General features: G+C 40.6%; 1 protein-coding gene across 3 annotated transcripts in view; it reads left to right on the top strand.

Annotated features, from left to right (window-relative positions):
* Positions 1–14,811, top strand: part of PCDH11X (protocadherin 11 X-linked) — a 1,146,051-nt gene extending 1,131,240 nt beyond the window's left edge. For 2 of the 3 annotated variants that reach the window (XM_075940730.1, XM_075940729.1), the window contains one exon: positions 8,948–14,811. In XM_075940730.1, coding sequence (XP_075796845.1) covers positions 8,948–9,336 — 389 coding nt within the window. In that variant the 3' untranslated portion in view covers positions 9,337–14,811. The remainder of the gene's footprint in view (positions 1–8,947) is intronic. The other variant, XM_075940728.1, reaches the window with a different exon arrangement.
* Positions 14,812–17,065: the final 2,254 nt, after the last annotated feature.

Here is a 17,065-nt window from a genome sequence, read left to right as displayed (position 1 = left end):
TTAGGATGCTCTCAGAAAAGTGTTCTTCACGGTAGAACATAGAGAAGGCTGACTTGAAATAGTGGTGCTGAAATCTACAGTTTTGATTCACTCATACAAATGTCATGTATCTATGCCTGTTTGTATCAATTTTGGGTGTTTGGCTTCCTTTACATATTGAGAGGAAACAGTCACATTTGCACCCTGGACAATTGATATTTTTGTTCCACCCTGGACAATTAATACTTAGGGTGAGACAGGGAATAGTCAATCAACATTTATGCTTTCTATGTATACCATCCTGCTCTATTTTTGGTGTAAAAAAAAAATCTCTCCACATATTTGCACAAACAAGTAAGGTTCAATAACCAGTTTCTTTAATGTGCAACTTACACTATAAACAGAAAAAAATGAAAGTGTTGATGAAGGTGCATGAGTGCACTAAAGTGCAGGTCAGTAAGGATCAGAACCCAATCTGGGTCTATTTTTTTCCCATATTGTTCATTACTATAAGGGAATATTCAGAGTACACCGTCTCTTTCTGGCAAGGGTGAGGGAACTCCCTAGAGATTCTGCATTGCAGTACCAAGTAGTAAGCAACACATGAGTACTCAAAATAGGATCTCAAACAGAAGCAAGGCAGAAAGCATCAAGGCCCTTCTTCATTTCATCTAGAGGAAGTAGGACGAGGTGCAGTGATACTGGTGAGCAGAAGCACCTGTGATTTCTCACTGAAATACTCACAAAGCAAGCAGTAGATGAGAACCTGTGTTTTAATCTCATGCCTATCTAGCAATAGAATGGGCTTAGGAAAATTCCATCTTATCCTTAGTCCCAGAGTGACTTAAAAGTGTTGCTTATCAATAGAGGTTTGTGAATAATGGATTGATTTTGCTTGCTGGCAGTTTTGAAAATTTTCAAATAACATTAGTTTCACATTACCCCAAAGTTGAAATGTTTTGAAGTTTTTGGCAAGCTGAATGGTTATAATAAAATTTGGTTTTGAATCAATATAATTTTTCAGAAGCTTCAGCAGGTAGCCAAGTTAGTCTGTAAAGTATAAAATTATAAAACAAGAAATGGTCTGGTAGCACTTTATAGACTAACAACACATGCAGGCTACGTCTACACTGGCCCTTTCTTCAGAAGAGGCATGCTAATTTCTAACTTTGGAATAGGGAAATCAGCAGGGGATTTAAATATCCCCCGCGGGATTTAAATAAACATGGCCGCCGCTTTTTTTCCGGCTTGGGGAAAAGCCGGAAAAGAGCGTCCAGACTGGTGCGATCCTCCAGAATAAAGCCCTTTTCCGGAGGATCTCTTATTCCTACTTCAGGTAGGAATAAGAGATCCTCCGGAAAAGGGCTTTATTCCGGAGGATCGGGCCAGTTAGAGTTAGATAAACTGATCCAAATTCACAGAACATGTCAATGAATTTGCTTTTTTTCCTAAAAATGTATGACAAAGCAGTGCCAGGCTCACGGGCCTTATGCTGTACCTCATGGTGGAGTTCATCCAAACTGTCCATGTGCTGCTCAGGCAGGATGATGACCGGCCCCATCCAGAGAACCCCTTCACCCATGTCCTTGTGCTCCTGCTGCAGCAAATGATCCTCAGTCTCCTGGACACCGTGGAACGCCTCTTCTGGTGGAGGGAAACCAGTTCCAACTAGTGGGGCTGCATCATCCTGCAGTGATGGGACGACCATCAATGGCTCCAGAACATCCACATGGGAATGGCCACTGCCATGGGCTTCCCTAACTGTGAGGAGGCCATAGACGGCACTCTTATCTCCATCCTGGTCCCTAACCACTGCGCTGTGGACTATATAAACAGAAAAGGGTACTTCTTAATGGTGCTGCAGGCCCTGGTTCACCACAAGAGATGGTTCACAGGCATTAATGTTGGTTGGTCAGGGAAGGTGCATGATGCCCACATCTTCCAGAACTCATGCCTGCTCCAGAAGATGCATGCCGGCACTTTTCCCCCTGACCACACCATCAGGGCAAGGGACGTAGACAAACCAAATTGCATCCTGGGTGATGCATCCTACCCATTGCTCCCCTGGCTCAAGAAGCCCTTCATGGTCAGCCTAGACCCCACCAAAGAGAACTTCAACACCAGGCTCATCAGGTGCCACATGATTGTGGAGTTTGCCTTCAGCCAGTTAAAGGGGAGGTTCAGGAGTCTCCTCACCTTCCTGAACATGAGCGAGTGCAACATCCCCTATCTGGTGGCTGCCTGCTGTGTGCTCCACAACCTATGTGAGAGCAAGGGGAGATATTTCTGCCAATGTCGGGGGCGGAGACAGAACAGCTGGCCACGGCTTATGAGCAGCTGGACACCAGTGCCATACGGAAACCACATGAGGCGGCTGTGCTCATTTGGGAGACCTTGAGAGATAATTTCAGCCAAACCCACCTCTGAGACTCTCTACAAGTGGTTCCTGCATTCCCTCGGTGTGTCTTTCCTTCCCCATTCCTCCCTTCCCTTGACCTCCCTTCTTACCTTCACCCTTCCCTTGCAGAGGAAATATTTTTAAAAACCTTTTAAAAAACCACCCAACTCTGGTTATTTGGGAGATATACAACAGGGGAGAAACTAGGGAAAGAACCTAGAATGGGGGAGGGAAGCTCAGGGACAAAACTAGGACTGACACCTAACTCAGGTAGCATGGGAGGGTTCAGGTGCCCGAGAGGTCCTACCGCCATGTGTTCTGGGGCCCCAGCAGCCCCTAGGGAGGGATAAGAGGGGAACCAAGGGGAGGTGGGGCAGAGGTGGGGAGTTGGGGGGGACAGGAGTGGGGAGGTGGCTGGTGCTCCGTTCCATGCATGTGACCATGCGCTCCATCACAGAGGTGAGAGAGGAGCACCTGGCCTCATGCTGGCATGCCAGCTGATCCCACATAGCTTTCCACTGCTCCTGGTCAGCCAGGCTCTCCTTCCAGTCAGCAGCTGGCTCCCGATGCTCTTTGTAGAACCGCTAGATGAGGGATTGGAGGCAGGCCATCTGGCACCCCAGGAGGTCTTCCTGTGTTTGCTTCCTCTGGAGTATCCCACTAAGTCGGGAAGATGGTGTGGGAGGTGGTGGAGACACCATGCTTACAGCTGGCCCAGCTCTGAAGAAAACTAAAAAGGGCAGTCATCCCAAGAGATACTTCACATGAAGCTTAGCCCTAATCTCTGTGCCGACACTGAAGTCTTGGGTCAGAAAACTGATGTGCTTTGAACAAGGCCATCTGTTGCCTAGACAATGGGCACATTCCTGCAGGTAAATGGACGCCCCAGGGAAGCCTCACTGCACCGATGGCCCAGGGACAAGGAGGCATGGGAAGGCACTGGCCAGGTCAGGAATCTGAAGGTGAGCTAGGGAGGAGAGGACAATTCAGTTGCTTTCTGTATCCCACAAACTGCGGGTCTAGCACTAGTGGCGTCCCATATAGAGAGAACTTCTATCCCTGCCTGCCTGAGGGGGGAGGAGGAGGGAGGGATGTCAGGGGAGGTTGCTTGCAAGAGAGAGTGCTACTAGGGTCTCCTCTTCCTTCACCCCCCCCCCCCCCCCCGCTTCCCATGCATGAGTTCAGTCTCTTCTGCCTGAGTGCAAGCATGACCCTGTGCTGTATGTGGCACTGCTGTGCGTTTCCATGACCCCAGCATCTTTAGTGGGGCTTGTTGTGGGAAGGTGTCTCCCCATAGAGTCCGAAATAAGGCAGGCCTCTCCAGGAACCTTGTGAGAAGGAGTGAAAGGTTCCTGTGTGCGAATATCATGGAGCTGAGTGCTCCAGTCTGGCACTCCATGTGCAGCCACATGCACAGGCTGTTGTGCGACCCCCCAGGCTGAGAAGGCAGAATGAGAAGTACACAGCCCCTCGCAGCTCACTGCCTGCCCCCGTGTGTGTGTGTGTATGGGGAAAGTTATAGACTTCACCTGAAGTGCCTTTCTTGGGATCGTCCGAGGCCTGGGAGACATCTTGGAGGGGATAGGGAATGATTCCAGAGTGAAGAGCAATTCCTGGCTGGCCAGCATGATGACCTGGCTGGCCTGCTCCTCCTCATCATCATCGTTGTCCTCCACAATCCTTGTGGAGGCTGACACCGGGCGTTTCCTGGTTGGACTCAATGACGAGTTGTGGGGTGGTGATCGGCTCCCCTCCCAGGATGGAATGAAGCTGCTTGTAGTAGCAGCAGGTCTGAGGAGCTGCCACAGAGTTTCCACTTTGCTCCCTGGCCTTGTTGTCGGCCTGCCAGAGCTCTTTTATTTTTATGTAGTCCTGGTCAAGGATCTGCATTTGTCCTTTTTCGGCCAGGCTAGTGTAGACATTGGCATTTCTCCTCCTGGTGCAGAGATCCTGAAGGTTGGTCTCCTCTCCCCAGACTTTGATGAGGTCCAGGATCTCCACACCTGTCCAAGCTGGTGCCCTCTTTTGTCCCTGGCCAGGGGCAGCCTAGGGTGCTGCGGGAGTGCTGACAGCCATGGGGAGCTCAGAGGGAGCACTGGGGTTCAACATGGCTCCTAGAATGGGTTCTGTGCAGCACTGGGCTGAGAACAGTCCACACATGCCACAAACCCTTTTCCTTCTGCCTGCTGCTTTAAGTTCTACAAGAGAAGGGAGCATTGGAGTTGTCAAGGGTGTGGCCAGACTGGCCACACGTACAGCTGTGAGAGGCCTCTAGAGGTCAGTTATTTTTAAATAGCAGCAGCTGAACAACCACACTGATGCTATTTTGAAATAACAGGATTGGTAGTGTGGACACTCACCTTGTTATTTCAAAATAATGGGAGTTATTTCGAAATAACTCCCTAGAGTAGACCAAAGCTAAGTATAATATTTCATCTGTCTGAAGCTCCTCTTTCCTATTAATAGGGAATCATCTATAAAATATATATAAAATACGGTATGATTAAACTCTAGTTTAAACATGAATGAGGCACCAGTGCCAAATTGCTATAAGGGGAGGCTCCAAATGGCAAAGAAAAGAGAATGACAAAATAGAAGTTTAAACAAGACTGAATTAGTCACAGAACGAAGATGCATGCACTGCTTGGAAAATGCAGGTACAAAAAAGATGGTGCCTGGTGAATATTCATGCAAAATACTCACTATATTTCATTTTATGTTCAGCCAAGAACTGATGAATTATGTTCCAACAATGGTTCTTATTTCATTGGGCTAAAAACATCATATTTCATACTGCTGTCTTTTTTATTTTTTTGCTCCATATTCGCACAGATTATTTTGCATCCCAATTATCCTTGCTAGCACATTTTATTGCTGAACATCAGTTGTTGAGGTTTTCCAGGATCCCGTTAAACGCAGATATTTGGGACCTTGCCTGTCGCACAATATATTCACTGTGACATCCTGAATTATTTTGATTTCCTGCAGCATACCCAGTCTCCTGTGGATATCTGTTTCAGAGTCACACTGATGGTACTTCCTATACCCAGCCAATTTAGATTTAGAAGTTATTTTAATCTTTCATCTTTCAGATCTTTGGTTCTTTTGAAGCAAGGCCATTAGTAGAAGATCCTTATAAGCAATTTGTGTGTTTAAAATGAGTGTGGTGTACATTTATTTAATGAAGAGTTGACTACACTGGGAGGGACATTTTCTCTAAAGTCTGACATCCTGCAGAGAAGATTTTTTGTGGGTTTGCTTAAGTTTACTAAATGCATTTTACTTCCTCTTCAGCTCCCTCAACTTTTCAGAAAATCTGCTTAGCTGAAATGATGTTATGAGAGTGTGTTTATATTGCAAACAAAGCCTGACTCCGTTTTGAACCCAAACACTTCCCACCCCCAGTTAGCACACGTAATTCAGTCTAACTTTTGTCAATACACACTCAAAACCTAGGTTCTAGGACCCTAGTATGAGAAAGGTCAGAACCTGAGTCCTGTGACTCAGGTTTAAGCTCTGCCATTTTGCAATGTGGGCATACCTCAAACCAGTGGGAAAGTCTGTGTTGTGTAGTATGGATGCTAATGCTGTGAGACCCTGGTCCAGAGACTGTAAATCCTGAGTAGTATGCGCTACAGATGCTTAGGCACAGTCTAGGAAACACTAGCCCTGTGTCCCACAGACCAAGGCTTAATGTGCAGTGTAGACCTACCCAAAGAATTTACCATGTAGGGCTTCAATCCTGCATACAAGATCAGAGCTGACACAGTTTGCAGTCTGAGAAATAACTGTATAGTTTATTATCAGAGGGGTAGCCGTGTTAGTCTGGATCTGCAAAAGCGACAAGGAATCCTGTGGCACCTTATAGACTAACAGGTGTATTGGAACATAAGCTTTCGTGGGCAAAGACATACATGCATCTGATGAAGTGGGTCTTTGCCCCCAAAAGCTTATGCTCCAATACATCTGTTAGTCTATAAGGTGCCACAGGACTCCTTGTTGCTTGTGCGACGAGGAGTCCTGTGGCACCTTATAGACTAACTGAAGTGTAGGAGCATAAGCTTTCGTGGGCAAAGACCCACTTCATCATCTACATGCATCTGACGAAGTGGGTCTTTGCCCACGAAAGCTTATGCTCCTACACTTCAGTTAGTCTATAAGGTGCCACAGGACTCCTCGTCGCTTTTGCAGATTCAGACTAACACGGCTACCCCTCTGATACTTGTTGCTTGTATAGTTTATATGGCTTATACTTAGATTTTGCCAGGATTCTTTTGTTAAATATGTGCCTAAGCGGAAAATCAGAGAAATGCCTTTCTCCAAATATGAATGCATTATAAGTGTTTTCAGAATGCAGTGGTCATCTGACGAAACATCCCTCTAACTCTTCTGTCAATATGGATGTATAGGACGTATCCGAAGTTGGCTTGTAGTGCACCATTTTGTCATCTAGCATCTTCACTAGAAATTATCGCTGTCTGCCATATACTTTTATGTTTGTTTCTTTCTGGAAGTTGAGCTATTAGTACAGTTTAAGGACTGTATCATCTTTTGTATGGAGCTAAATATCTGAAACTATTTGATTTCTTTAAATAAAAATAAATATGTATGTAGACACGTGTTCATTTCTATTGATTTGTCATAGGTGCTGGGAATGTCAAAGGTTTCACTCATGCTTGAAAATGGTCAAATTCTACGTGTGTTTACATTGGTACCAAACCAGAGTGACTCATTGAAGTCAACAATATATAAGGGTCAATGAATTTACCCCAGATTTACACAAATGTAAATGAGTATTATATGTAATCCCACTAAAAGTAGACATGACTACATGAAACTTAGCAGATGTGATTATAGAAAGTTACCGTCAAATGCTGAAAAGTCAGGAATATTCCATCTGTAGTAATAACTTTTTTGTGTGTGCGCCTGGGCTTTAATACTTCATGACTCCTACATTTATGCCTAATACTATCCATCTGGCCCAGCATAACTGAATGTGCATTTCAGTAGTGCCAAATGATTGTCAGGATTAATTTTTTTTAAAAGTATTGAGATAAATTGGCAAGAGAGATGTTGAATTGCCCAGTTTATCAGCATAAACGTGTTGTTTTGAACAATCAGATATTTAATTACCAGACACATACTTTTTCAGTGTATTTTATGTGGTGCAATCCAGAGTCTGGTATTTTCATAATGCAAGCCAAACTATTTTATAATAGGCAGTTTCCTCCTTAGTAGTAGTAGTCTGACAAAAATAATAATGTTTATATGTCACGAAGTATATATATTACAGGGTAGCGCTAAGCATAGATGTACAGCTCTTGCATGGAGGTAGATTGTGACAATTTTGTACATTTTAGTCATATTTAGACTTTCTAAAAATGTTAAAAATCAGCAATGCAGTGTTTGAGATTAGCCTAAAAAAAGCCAACATATCCCTCAGAACTATGTGTTGCTTTCACTTTAAAAGTTTATTGTTGCATAATTTATGTTTAAATAAATGATGTGGCAAAATCCTGTTTTGAAAGTTCTTTTGGTAAAGTTTCAGACACCTTTAAAGGTTAAAAATATATATCCTTATTTACGGAAGTCCTGTTTATTTAGTGATATGCAGCCAGCGAAACATATAATTCTTTAAAAGCCTTTCAGCTGTTTTGGGATGATTACTCAAACAGCATTCACAAAAAAGTACATACTTTCTGAAAGTACTTGCGGAGACAGCACGGATAGATCTAACTTAATGTATCATTAAAAGTTTCCGTATATAGCAAAGTCAACAGCCTTTACTGTAACTGACCAGCATTATTTCAGGTTCAGTATGTTTCATTTTATATATTGTATAAACTTGTCCTGCAGTTTCATGTTTGAACAAATTAAAATGTCTATAATCCTTTTTCAAGTGCTACATCTATACAACCTGCTACATTTACGCACATTACCATGATGCAACACCTCATATTTTAAAGAGGGCTACAGTTTCTTCTGCTATTACCCTCTGATTTGTTAAGGTTTCAAATATAGGTTTCAAGGCATGGAGAAATCAATTCGCTTTATGATAGCTGTTACTATGTCTTTCATTCTTTAAACTCTCAAGCATGTCTTTAAATCCAATAGACTAAGTGCCCAGATTAATTTTACTTTGCCCTTTTTTAAAAGTGTCAAATGTTCAAGGAATATATTCAAAAAGGTGTTATTTAACAATGGTAAATTCTTAACCAGCCAATTCTAGGCAAACTTTCTAATAAATGGAGGTTAATTTATTATAATCTTTACCAGTTGATTTATAATTCAGGTGATAATTTTGTGTCCATGGAGGGGAAATGATGAACTTTGAAACCTTTAATTATATGGATATGGATATGATATAGTCTCTACAGTAAATATTAATAGTTTTTTCTTATACCTGCTCATGAGCGCTGTGACCCTTCACATGGACACACACATGCTTAGTTCCTGTGCAATCATGTAGAAGCATTTGCAGGATTGTGGCCTGTGTCAGTAGGCCTCAGCCTGTTCTCAGCAGAGTCTCCTGAATACTAGCTAATCTCTTGTCATTTTCTCCTTTCTCAGCTATTGAAGTGAATCTCCAAAAAGCCCTTGCTGAAGCTTCCGAAACCTGCACACAAGAATGTCTTATCCTAGGCCATTCTGACAACTGCTGGATGCCACCTTCTTTGACACAGTACCAACAATCCAACCCTCCTTTGCCATCATTTGGTTTCCAGCAAGGATGGGGTCGAGGAAGCAGGCCCGAGGGAAGACATGCGCATGGAAGGCCCCTTCTGAAGGATGATAGTGACAAAAGCCAAGGTGGTCCACAGCCCCAGTTCTATAACACCTGTGAAAGACATTGTACCAGTGAAGATACAGTCAAGGTGATTCCCCTGGCCAACTTCACTCCATCGCAACAGGCACCGGTGTTGGGGAGCAACACCTTTATACACGAGCACCAGCTATAAAGGCACGTCTGTCAAATCAGCTATTTCAGGCTTTAAAGTGTAAGTGTGTATAGTCACAGCCTAGCAGTTAACTTTACTGCATATACAAACCTGTTAGGCTTGTGAATATTTATGTAAATAGAATTCTGAATTGAATTTCGAGAGCTGAATCCTTAGTAGTGAGTTAAAGGAAATTTACCATAATTGTTAGTCAAAAGTATGCACAACAAACACAACTGGGTCATCATAGCACAAATAACAGCTTGTTTGGGCAGGGATCATCTTCCTATGTCTGGTAATTCCCTCACACATTTTGAGCACTATCATAATCTATGGAATAGTCACAAAGATGACTCTTTTTTATTTTATATGTATATTATATTTATCACATCCATTAGACAGGTTTCCATTTGTTCTTCTGTCAGTAGCAAACAGAGATTAAATAGGCAGTTTGTCAAACTATTACTTGAAATCGGTGATTAAATAAGTGATTTAATTCTCTGCATGCAAGGCACTCTTACAATACTATGTTTTCTATGACAGGGAAGTGAAGTGTATTAAGTCTTCCTGATGCCTTTTGCCTTTCCTTTTAAGGGTGTACTGCCTCACTTTACCTGTGTTCACTATTTCGGGAAAAATAACATAAAAGAAATATGAAACGGAATATTTTATTTGACCTTAATGTTCTGTTGCTAAATAGATACCTCTAAAATGATGTTTGCACTACAATTTTACAAAGAGAATGTCTTGCTTTCTAAGATTTACTTTTTCTAGATGAATGCAAGCTATGTCCCAATCCATATTCCACCTGCCAGTTTTCAGCCATGAGTCCATCACTAATCATGTCTTTACCCTGCAAATTTCATATTGGTTAATGTCCTTGTGAATTGGGGATTGCATAAACACAGAAGGAAACTGGGTAGATTTTACAGCTGATTCAGTACCGTGGCTGTAAACTACTGTTGTCTTGAGAATATTATGGTGATTTAAATGTTAATTTTACAGCCCTATAGTCAGTCACTGCAGGTTTTCAGTAAAGAATTAAATATAACCTTAGATACTGCACACTAAACCTATTAGAGTAAGGCACTCTTGTCATTCTAGCTTAGTTTACTGAAGAAAATTACTGACATTACTCTGCAAAGAAAGAGGAAGCCAGGAGGTGAATGTTGGATGGATGTAATTATAAATATACCCCAATTATGCTATTCTCCAGGAACTCAAGGTGATGTACTGGAAAGATTAGGCATTCTTGATTGAACCTTGTGCTGTATGAGCTACTCTTTATATAGCATAAAAGAAATCTAGTGAATCCTATATTGGACACAAGAGGATGTCTTTCTTAGATGGAGAAATTTCTGCATTTTCCTCCTGGTATTTTGTTTTGATTCATCCATGATGTCAGGAATGATGCATACATTCCACTATCAAATAACACAGTCAGTTAAAATACTACTTAAATCAAGAGACAATCTAAGTTTGATGGGTGTGGGGGGGAATGAGTACTTCCTATAGATGGAATTCTGTGTAGGCTTCTTTATGTAACTTTAAATCTGTAATTTATAAACAAAATTGTGTGTGAAAAAGCTGTAATATAAACTGCTTGTACAATGTATAGAAATTCCAGGTGTGGAGGGTTCCAATGGATGCTAAGAGAGTTTCTCCTATGTGCCCAGCAGGTATAAGTAGCTTTATATATTGTTGTCCCCACTGTAAATCTATTCAAAACACAGTTAGTTTGAATGTGCAAAATAAAAGAAGCTTCACCTTTAACCTAATGATAGGGTTTAATTAATGAAACCTCAGAATATCTAATGGTGTATTGTTTCCTTTTTATGTATATTGCTTAATAATGTTTAAGCAAGATGTGGCACACTGGCTTCCAGTTGCATGTAAATCCTGGAAAAAATGTTAATCTGCTGGATACTGACACACAATAGCTGCTCATGTCTAGTTCAGGCATAAGTAAGAATTTGACAAATTAATCCAGACTTAATCTGTATAAAGGCTTCTATATTTCTTTATAGGAAAATTTGAAGGCACTTTTCAAAGTTGTACAGAGATTCAGCTCACCTATTCATTCTAGAAAAATTGGACTCCTCTGCCATCATATTCACCCTGATTAAACAAAGGACCTATTGAGTGTTATACAGGAACGATACACCATAGCAAGTGTTTACAGGATTGGATCCCTGTGCTGAAAAATGTTCAAACATAATCTTGTCTGTATGATTTCCATTCGGGCTGAAAATTGCAATAGAATGTTCTCGGGCACAGCATTTCACCAGTTAAATTAATTTCCACAATAAATTGGAAATTAATAGGCAGAATTTTTCCAAAATCAATACAAACATGACTTTCAGCATTAAGTAATCCTTTTAACCTATTTTTATATTTGTTCATGTTGTTTTTCCATATCTTATTTCCCCCACTCCCCCCCAAAAAAACCCAACCCCAAACACATGCTTTCTGTACAAAGTGTTCTGATTGGGATCCCTGAACTCTCTATGCCAGTATTTATCAATGATCAGTCCTGGGACTCTCACCAGTCCTTAAGCTCTCCCTGATAAACTTTAGGTAAGCAGCGAGCTGGTCCCTGGTATCAAAATGTGTGAGAACTGCTGTTCTACATAGTTCTATTTTCTAAAGCATGCTAATGTTAAGGAAACAGACCTAATCCTTCTACATTCTTCCCCCCCAAAATTTTAAGGATACATTTTCAGAGACCTACTTTTTTTCTACATTCAGTCTTCCTGTGGGAAAATGATTTTGACTGAGTCTCATTTTTCACCAAGACTAAGTTACTTTTTCAGTGAAAGAAAAATAAATTTACCACGGCAAATTTCTCAAGTGCCTTCACTTACATGTTCTCTGTTAAGATACAGTCCATCCTGTGAAGACTTTTGAGAATTTCCAAGATTCCTGCTACATGCAGTACTACTTAAAATTTAAGGATTCGATTTTTGAAGTCTTACTATCATTCCTCACACAACAGTCCTGCATAGAGTCCTCTCTGTCTAGTGTGCGGCGCTGTATCACACAGGAGTCTATCCACACAGATAAGTGCAAGATGATATCCTACAAGCAAAGACATGCTACCCCACACACAACTCCCCTGAAGGAAAGTGTCTCCAGAAGGATCCATTTTCAACATCAATCTCCAAATCTGTAAGTTTTTCTTCATCGATGATACTCTGTGAAATGTCTGAATTCCATTTGGATGACTTTCTTGAGTATTTACTCTAAATCAACTTTGTTGATCATTTCACATATGACATTGTAAGTAGTGGCACTTATTTTTTCCTGTTTCTCACAGAATTATAGCAATATTTACTTTGATGTACAGTACTGTGGGTTGTTTCTGCCTTCTTATGAGTTTGCATTAATTAGCCTCGTTACTTCTGTTATTTAGAGGAAAAAGAAGCCTACTTGAAACAGCTTGGACCAAACTTTGGGGCTATGTCTACAATGCAGGCTTCGTATGAAAGAACTGTTTTGTGCAAAAGTTCTTGCGCAAAGGGTCTTGCATAACAGCATGTCCACATTGCTATGTGCTTTTGCTCAAGAGCATCCATGGCAGTGTGGATGCTCTCTTGTGCAAGAAAGCTCTGATGGGCATTTTAGCCATAGGGGTTTCTTGCGCAATAAACCCCTGTTGCCCATCCACACTGCCTTCTTGTGCAAGAGCTCTTGCACAAGAGGGCTTATTCCTCACGGGGAGAGGAATAACTCTTGCGCAAGAAGCCCTCTCTTCTGATGCTTTACTGTAAATTTACTTGCACAAGAACACATATAGGCTATGTCTAGACTGGCATGATTTTCCGGAAATGCTTTTAACGGAAAAGTTTTCCATTGAAAGCATTTTCAGAAAAGAGCGTCTAGATTGGCATGGACGCTTTTCTGCAAAAGCACTTTTTGCGGAAAAGCATCCGTGGCCAATCTAGACGCGCTTTTCCGCAAAAAAGCCCCGATTGCCTTTTTCACGATCGGAGCTTTTTTGTGGAAAACAAATCTCTGTCTACACTGGCCCTTTTGTGCAAAAGTTTTTCAGAAAAAGACTTTTGCCCGAACGGGAGCAGCATAGTATTTCCGCAAAAACACTGACAATCTTACATGAGATCGTCAGTGCTTTTGCGGAAATTCAAGGGGCTAGTGTAGACGGCTGGCAAGTTTTTTCGGAAAAGCGGATGATTTTCTGGAAACACTGGCCAGTCTAGACACAGCCATGCAGTGTAGATGCTCTGCAAGTTTTTGCACAAGGACAGCTGTTCTTGCGCAAAAAGCCTGCAGTGTAGACGTAGCCTGGGTGATTGTGCTTTCCTGTAAATTATTTCAAAACTTTTATGGGACATTTATTAAGAAATTCCACTGTGAATATAAAGGAGTCACAAGAGAAATTAAACATTTTTCCACATTGCTAGTTATGCCCATAGTGAATGAAGTATAAGTCTGCAAAAAGCAGTTATGACAATATGACTTTTTAGTAACACGGAATAATTATAGAATAATTACAGTTTTGTGAACACACATTTTAACCAAACATTTTTAAATTATGCATCTATATGCTCGAAGTAACATTCTCACAAAAGGTAGGAGGAAATGCCCTGTGTCAATATCCAGAGGAATAACATCACAGTAGACTCTTTACAATTCTGACATATAAACAATTTATCCAGAACATAGACTGTACATTTTTGTGTAATCTTATTTAGCCATTTAATTTATTTTACTTTATTTGTGTGAATTTGTGGAAAAGAAACAATCCTATATATGGTATACAGTACAATGGTAGTTATATGAATAGATTTGTTTCATACAGTGTAACAATAAAGGAAAACCTTTGCCTTCTTCAAACTCAGTGTTGCACACTCTTACCTATAATTTCTTTTGAAACATGACAGACACAGCTGCTGTGTTTCTAAACATTTAATCAAAAGAAAGGGAGTGGAAAGGTCCTTTCTTCACTGTAAAGAAGAGGTGGTGGGGAGTTGTTTCATTTTGTTTTTTAAAAACATGCACAGACTTAGGTCATGTCTACACCACAAAATAAAGTTACTTAACTTATATCAATAAAAAGCTGCTGCTGTAATTATATTACTTGCTAGTGTTCACATTTTAATTCTTGTGTCAGTAATGCACATTTTCACCAGGAGCCTTTGCAGCAACTGAATAATCAGTGTGCACATTGTGGGAAGGCTCCGTTGACCTAACCGTGTTGATAGTGACGCTATACCTCTCGTGCAGGGGCGGCAAGCAAATTACATTGGCAAAAAGCAAAATTTCTGTAAAGATACTTATGGAATTAGATTGATTTAAGTTGCCTTTTGTCAACCTAATTCTATATTGTAGACCAGGACTTACCATTTTGAAGCAGAAAATGCAAACCAGAGTTAAAGGATGTACGATAAAGAATGTTTCAAACCTTCTTCTTCATTCTCCTAGGGTGTGTCTAGACTACATGCCTCCGTCGACGGAGGCATGTAGATTAGCCAAATCGGCAGAGGGAATTGAAGCCGCGATTAAAATAATCGTGGCTTCATTTAAATTTAAATGGCTGCCCCGCTCTGCCGATCAGCTGTTTCTCGGCAGATCGGGGCAGTCTGGACGCGACGCGCCGACAAAGAAGCCTTTCTTGATTGGCACAGGTATGCCTCGTGAAACCAGGTTTACCTGTGCCGATCAAGAAAGGCTTCTTTGTCGGTGCGTCGCGTCCAGACTGCCCCGATCTGCCAACAAACAGCTGATCGGCAGAGTGGGGCAGCCATTTAAATTTAAATGAAGCCGCGATTATTTTAATCGTGGCTTCATTTCCCTCTGCCAATCTGGCTAATCTACATGCCTCCATCGACGGAGGCATGTAGTTTAGACGTACCCCTAAAGTATTACTCTGCATTGTAAATTTAATTCTCCTAAGAGAGAAAGATTAACAGTTATACAATAGTCTTGTATTTTCTGTCTCCTTTTCTTACAGTGAAGACAAAATTTCATTTTCCTTTATGAAAGAAATCATGGCATTTTATGACATTTTTCTCCATCCTCCCCATACTTTTATGGCAACAATCAGTTTTTATTTCAAATTAGCTTAATTAGTCTAGAAAATATTGTTCCATCATAGAAACAAAGATTTTCTGGATTTGGGCAAGGAAGTAAACAACACTGCATGTCAATTATTATGGCAAAGATATCTAAAATGGAGACATTAAAGAAAAAAAATCAGTTTTTGTAGATTTATTTAAACACTAACCATGCAGTTGTTCTTATTGGTGAAGTAATCACATTCACAATTAGATAATAATGTAGTCTACCAGTCAGATTTCAAAGGGAATTTTATTAATGAGTTTTATTAATGAGTTTTATTAATAAAGTAACCTATCAACTAGAAAAATGTCTTTGCTGGCATATTAGGCACTTTCCCGGTTGTTATCAGCAGCATACATCCAAATACAGGAAGTTGTACAGTATCCTATATCACAATGTTTAACTATTATTGGAAATCCAATCTGAAAAATCATAAAATCACAAAGAAGTCCATAACTCAAAGAAACGTAATTTAATTTTGACTATAATTAGAAGAAAGTTCTTGAACACGGTTGATAGTGTAACTATGACATCAAAATATGTTTTCATAAATATTTAGCCTGAGGTGATATATTTTATCTATTTCCCCATACTTTTTAGGCTTTGGTTCAAGCAAGAGTCTATAGACACACAACAGTATGAGCTTGTTTATACCATGTAATACATCAATATATTTGTCATTATTTGTAAAATAGACTCATTTGATAAAAAAATTCTGTCTGCTATTTTATGAAATTTGATTCTAACACTGGCAACTGATGAATACAACAAGATTAAATGTTTTCAGAGTTTGGTCCTTTTTCAGGACTTACCTATGTTGTGTATGGTTAAGCAATCTATTTCAAAACACGAATTGATTAATGGAGGAATCAAAATAAATTCTACAGTGATTACCTTAAGATGGGCAGTATACGACTTGCAATGAATTTCCTGGGTGATATAAAGTCTTAGAAGGGTAGCCATGGTAGTAGTCTTGAGGCACCTTAGGGACTAACAAAAATATATAGGATAATGAACTTTTGTGGGTAAAACCTACTTCCTCACATGAGTACTCATGAAAGCTCATGATCCTATATATTTTGTTAGTCTCCAAGATACTACAGGGCTACTGGGTTATATAGGCCATGTAATACAGGAAAGTGGGTTTGGTGACATCATTGTAGAAGTCAGTATCTGTGATGTGTCAGTCAACAGCCATGCTCTTAGAAGGAAAGCATATAACAACTGTGTTAGAATTCCCATATTTATGAACGAGGAAATGAATTGCTTGAAATGGCTGGCACCTGGTGATTCTATCAACAATGATTAGTCTTGGTGGAATTCTGCAATTGTTACCTTTGAATCCATAGTAAAATTGTAGAATTCTTCCAGGACTGAATGATCCCCCAGTCACAAAAGAGACACTTATTGGAGGAACCGCTAACATGCATTGACTTCATGGACGGTGTCCAATTATTCCACACCACTTATCCAAAGTGCGTGTGGGGGGAACCTATTCAGATACATTTTATCCCATTTATCCCAACTACTGATGATGACAGAGCAGCTAAGAGAGATTATAACAATCCATGCAGCTTGAGGCATTTGCACTGTTGATTACACTTGACTTCTAGTGAGCTTGTATGAATGATGCTAAATGCATTGTAAAAATACAGCAGAAACCAGACCACTG

Source organism: Pelodiscus sinensis, chromosome 13, assembly GCF_049634645.1.
Source record: "Pelodiscus sinensis isolate JC-2024 chromosome 13, ASM4963464v1, whole genome shotgun sequence".
Lineage (NCBI taxonomy): Eukaryota > Metazoa > Chordata > Testudines > Trionychidae > Pelodiscus > Pelodiscus sinensis.
The sequence above is the reverse complement of the archived record's forward strand: the minus strand, read 5'-3'. Positions and strand labels throughout refer to the sequence as shown.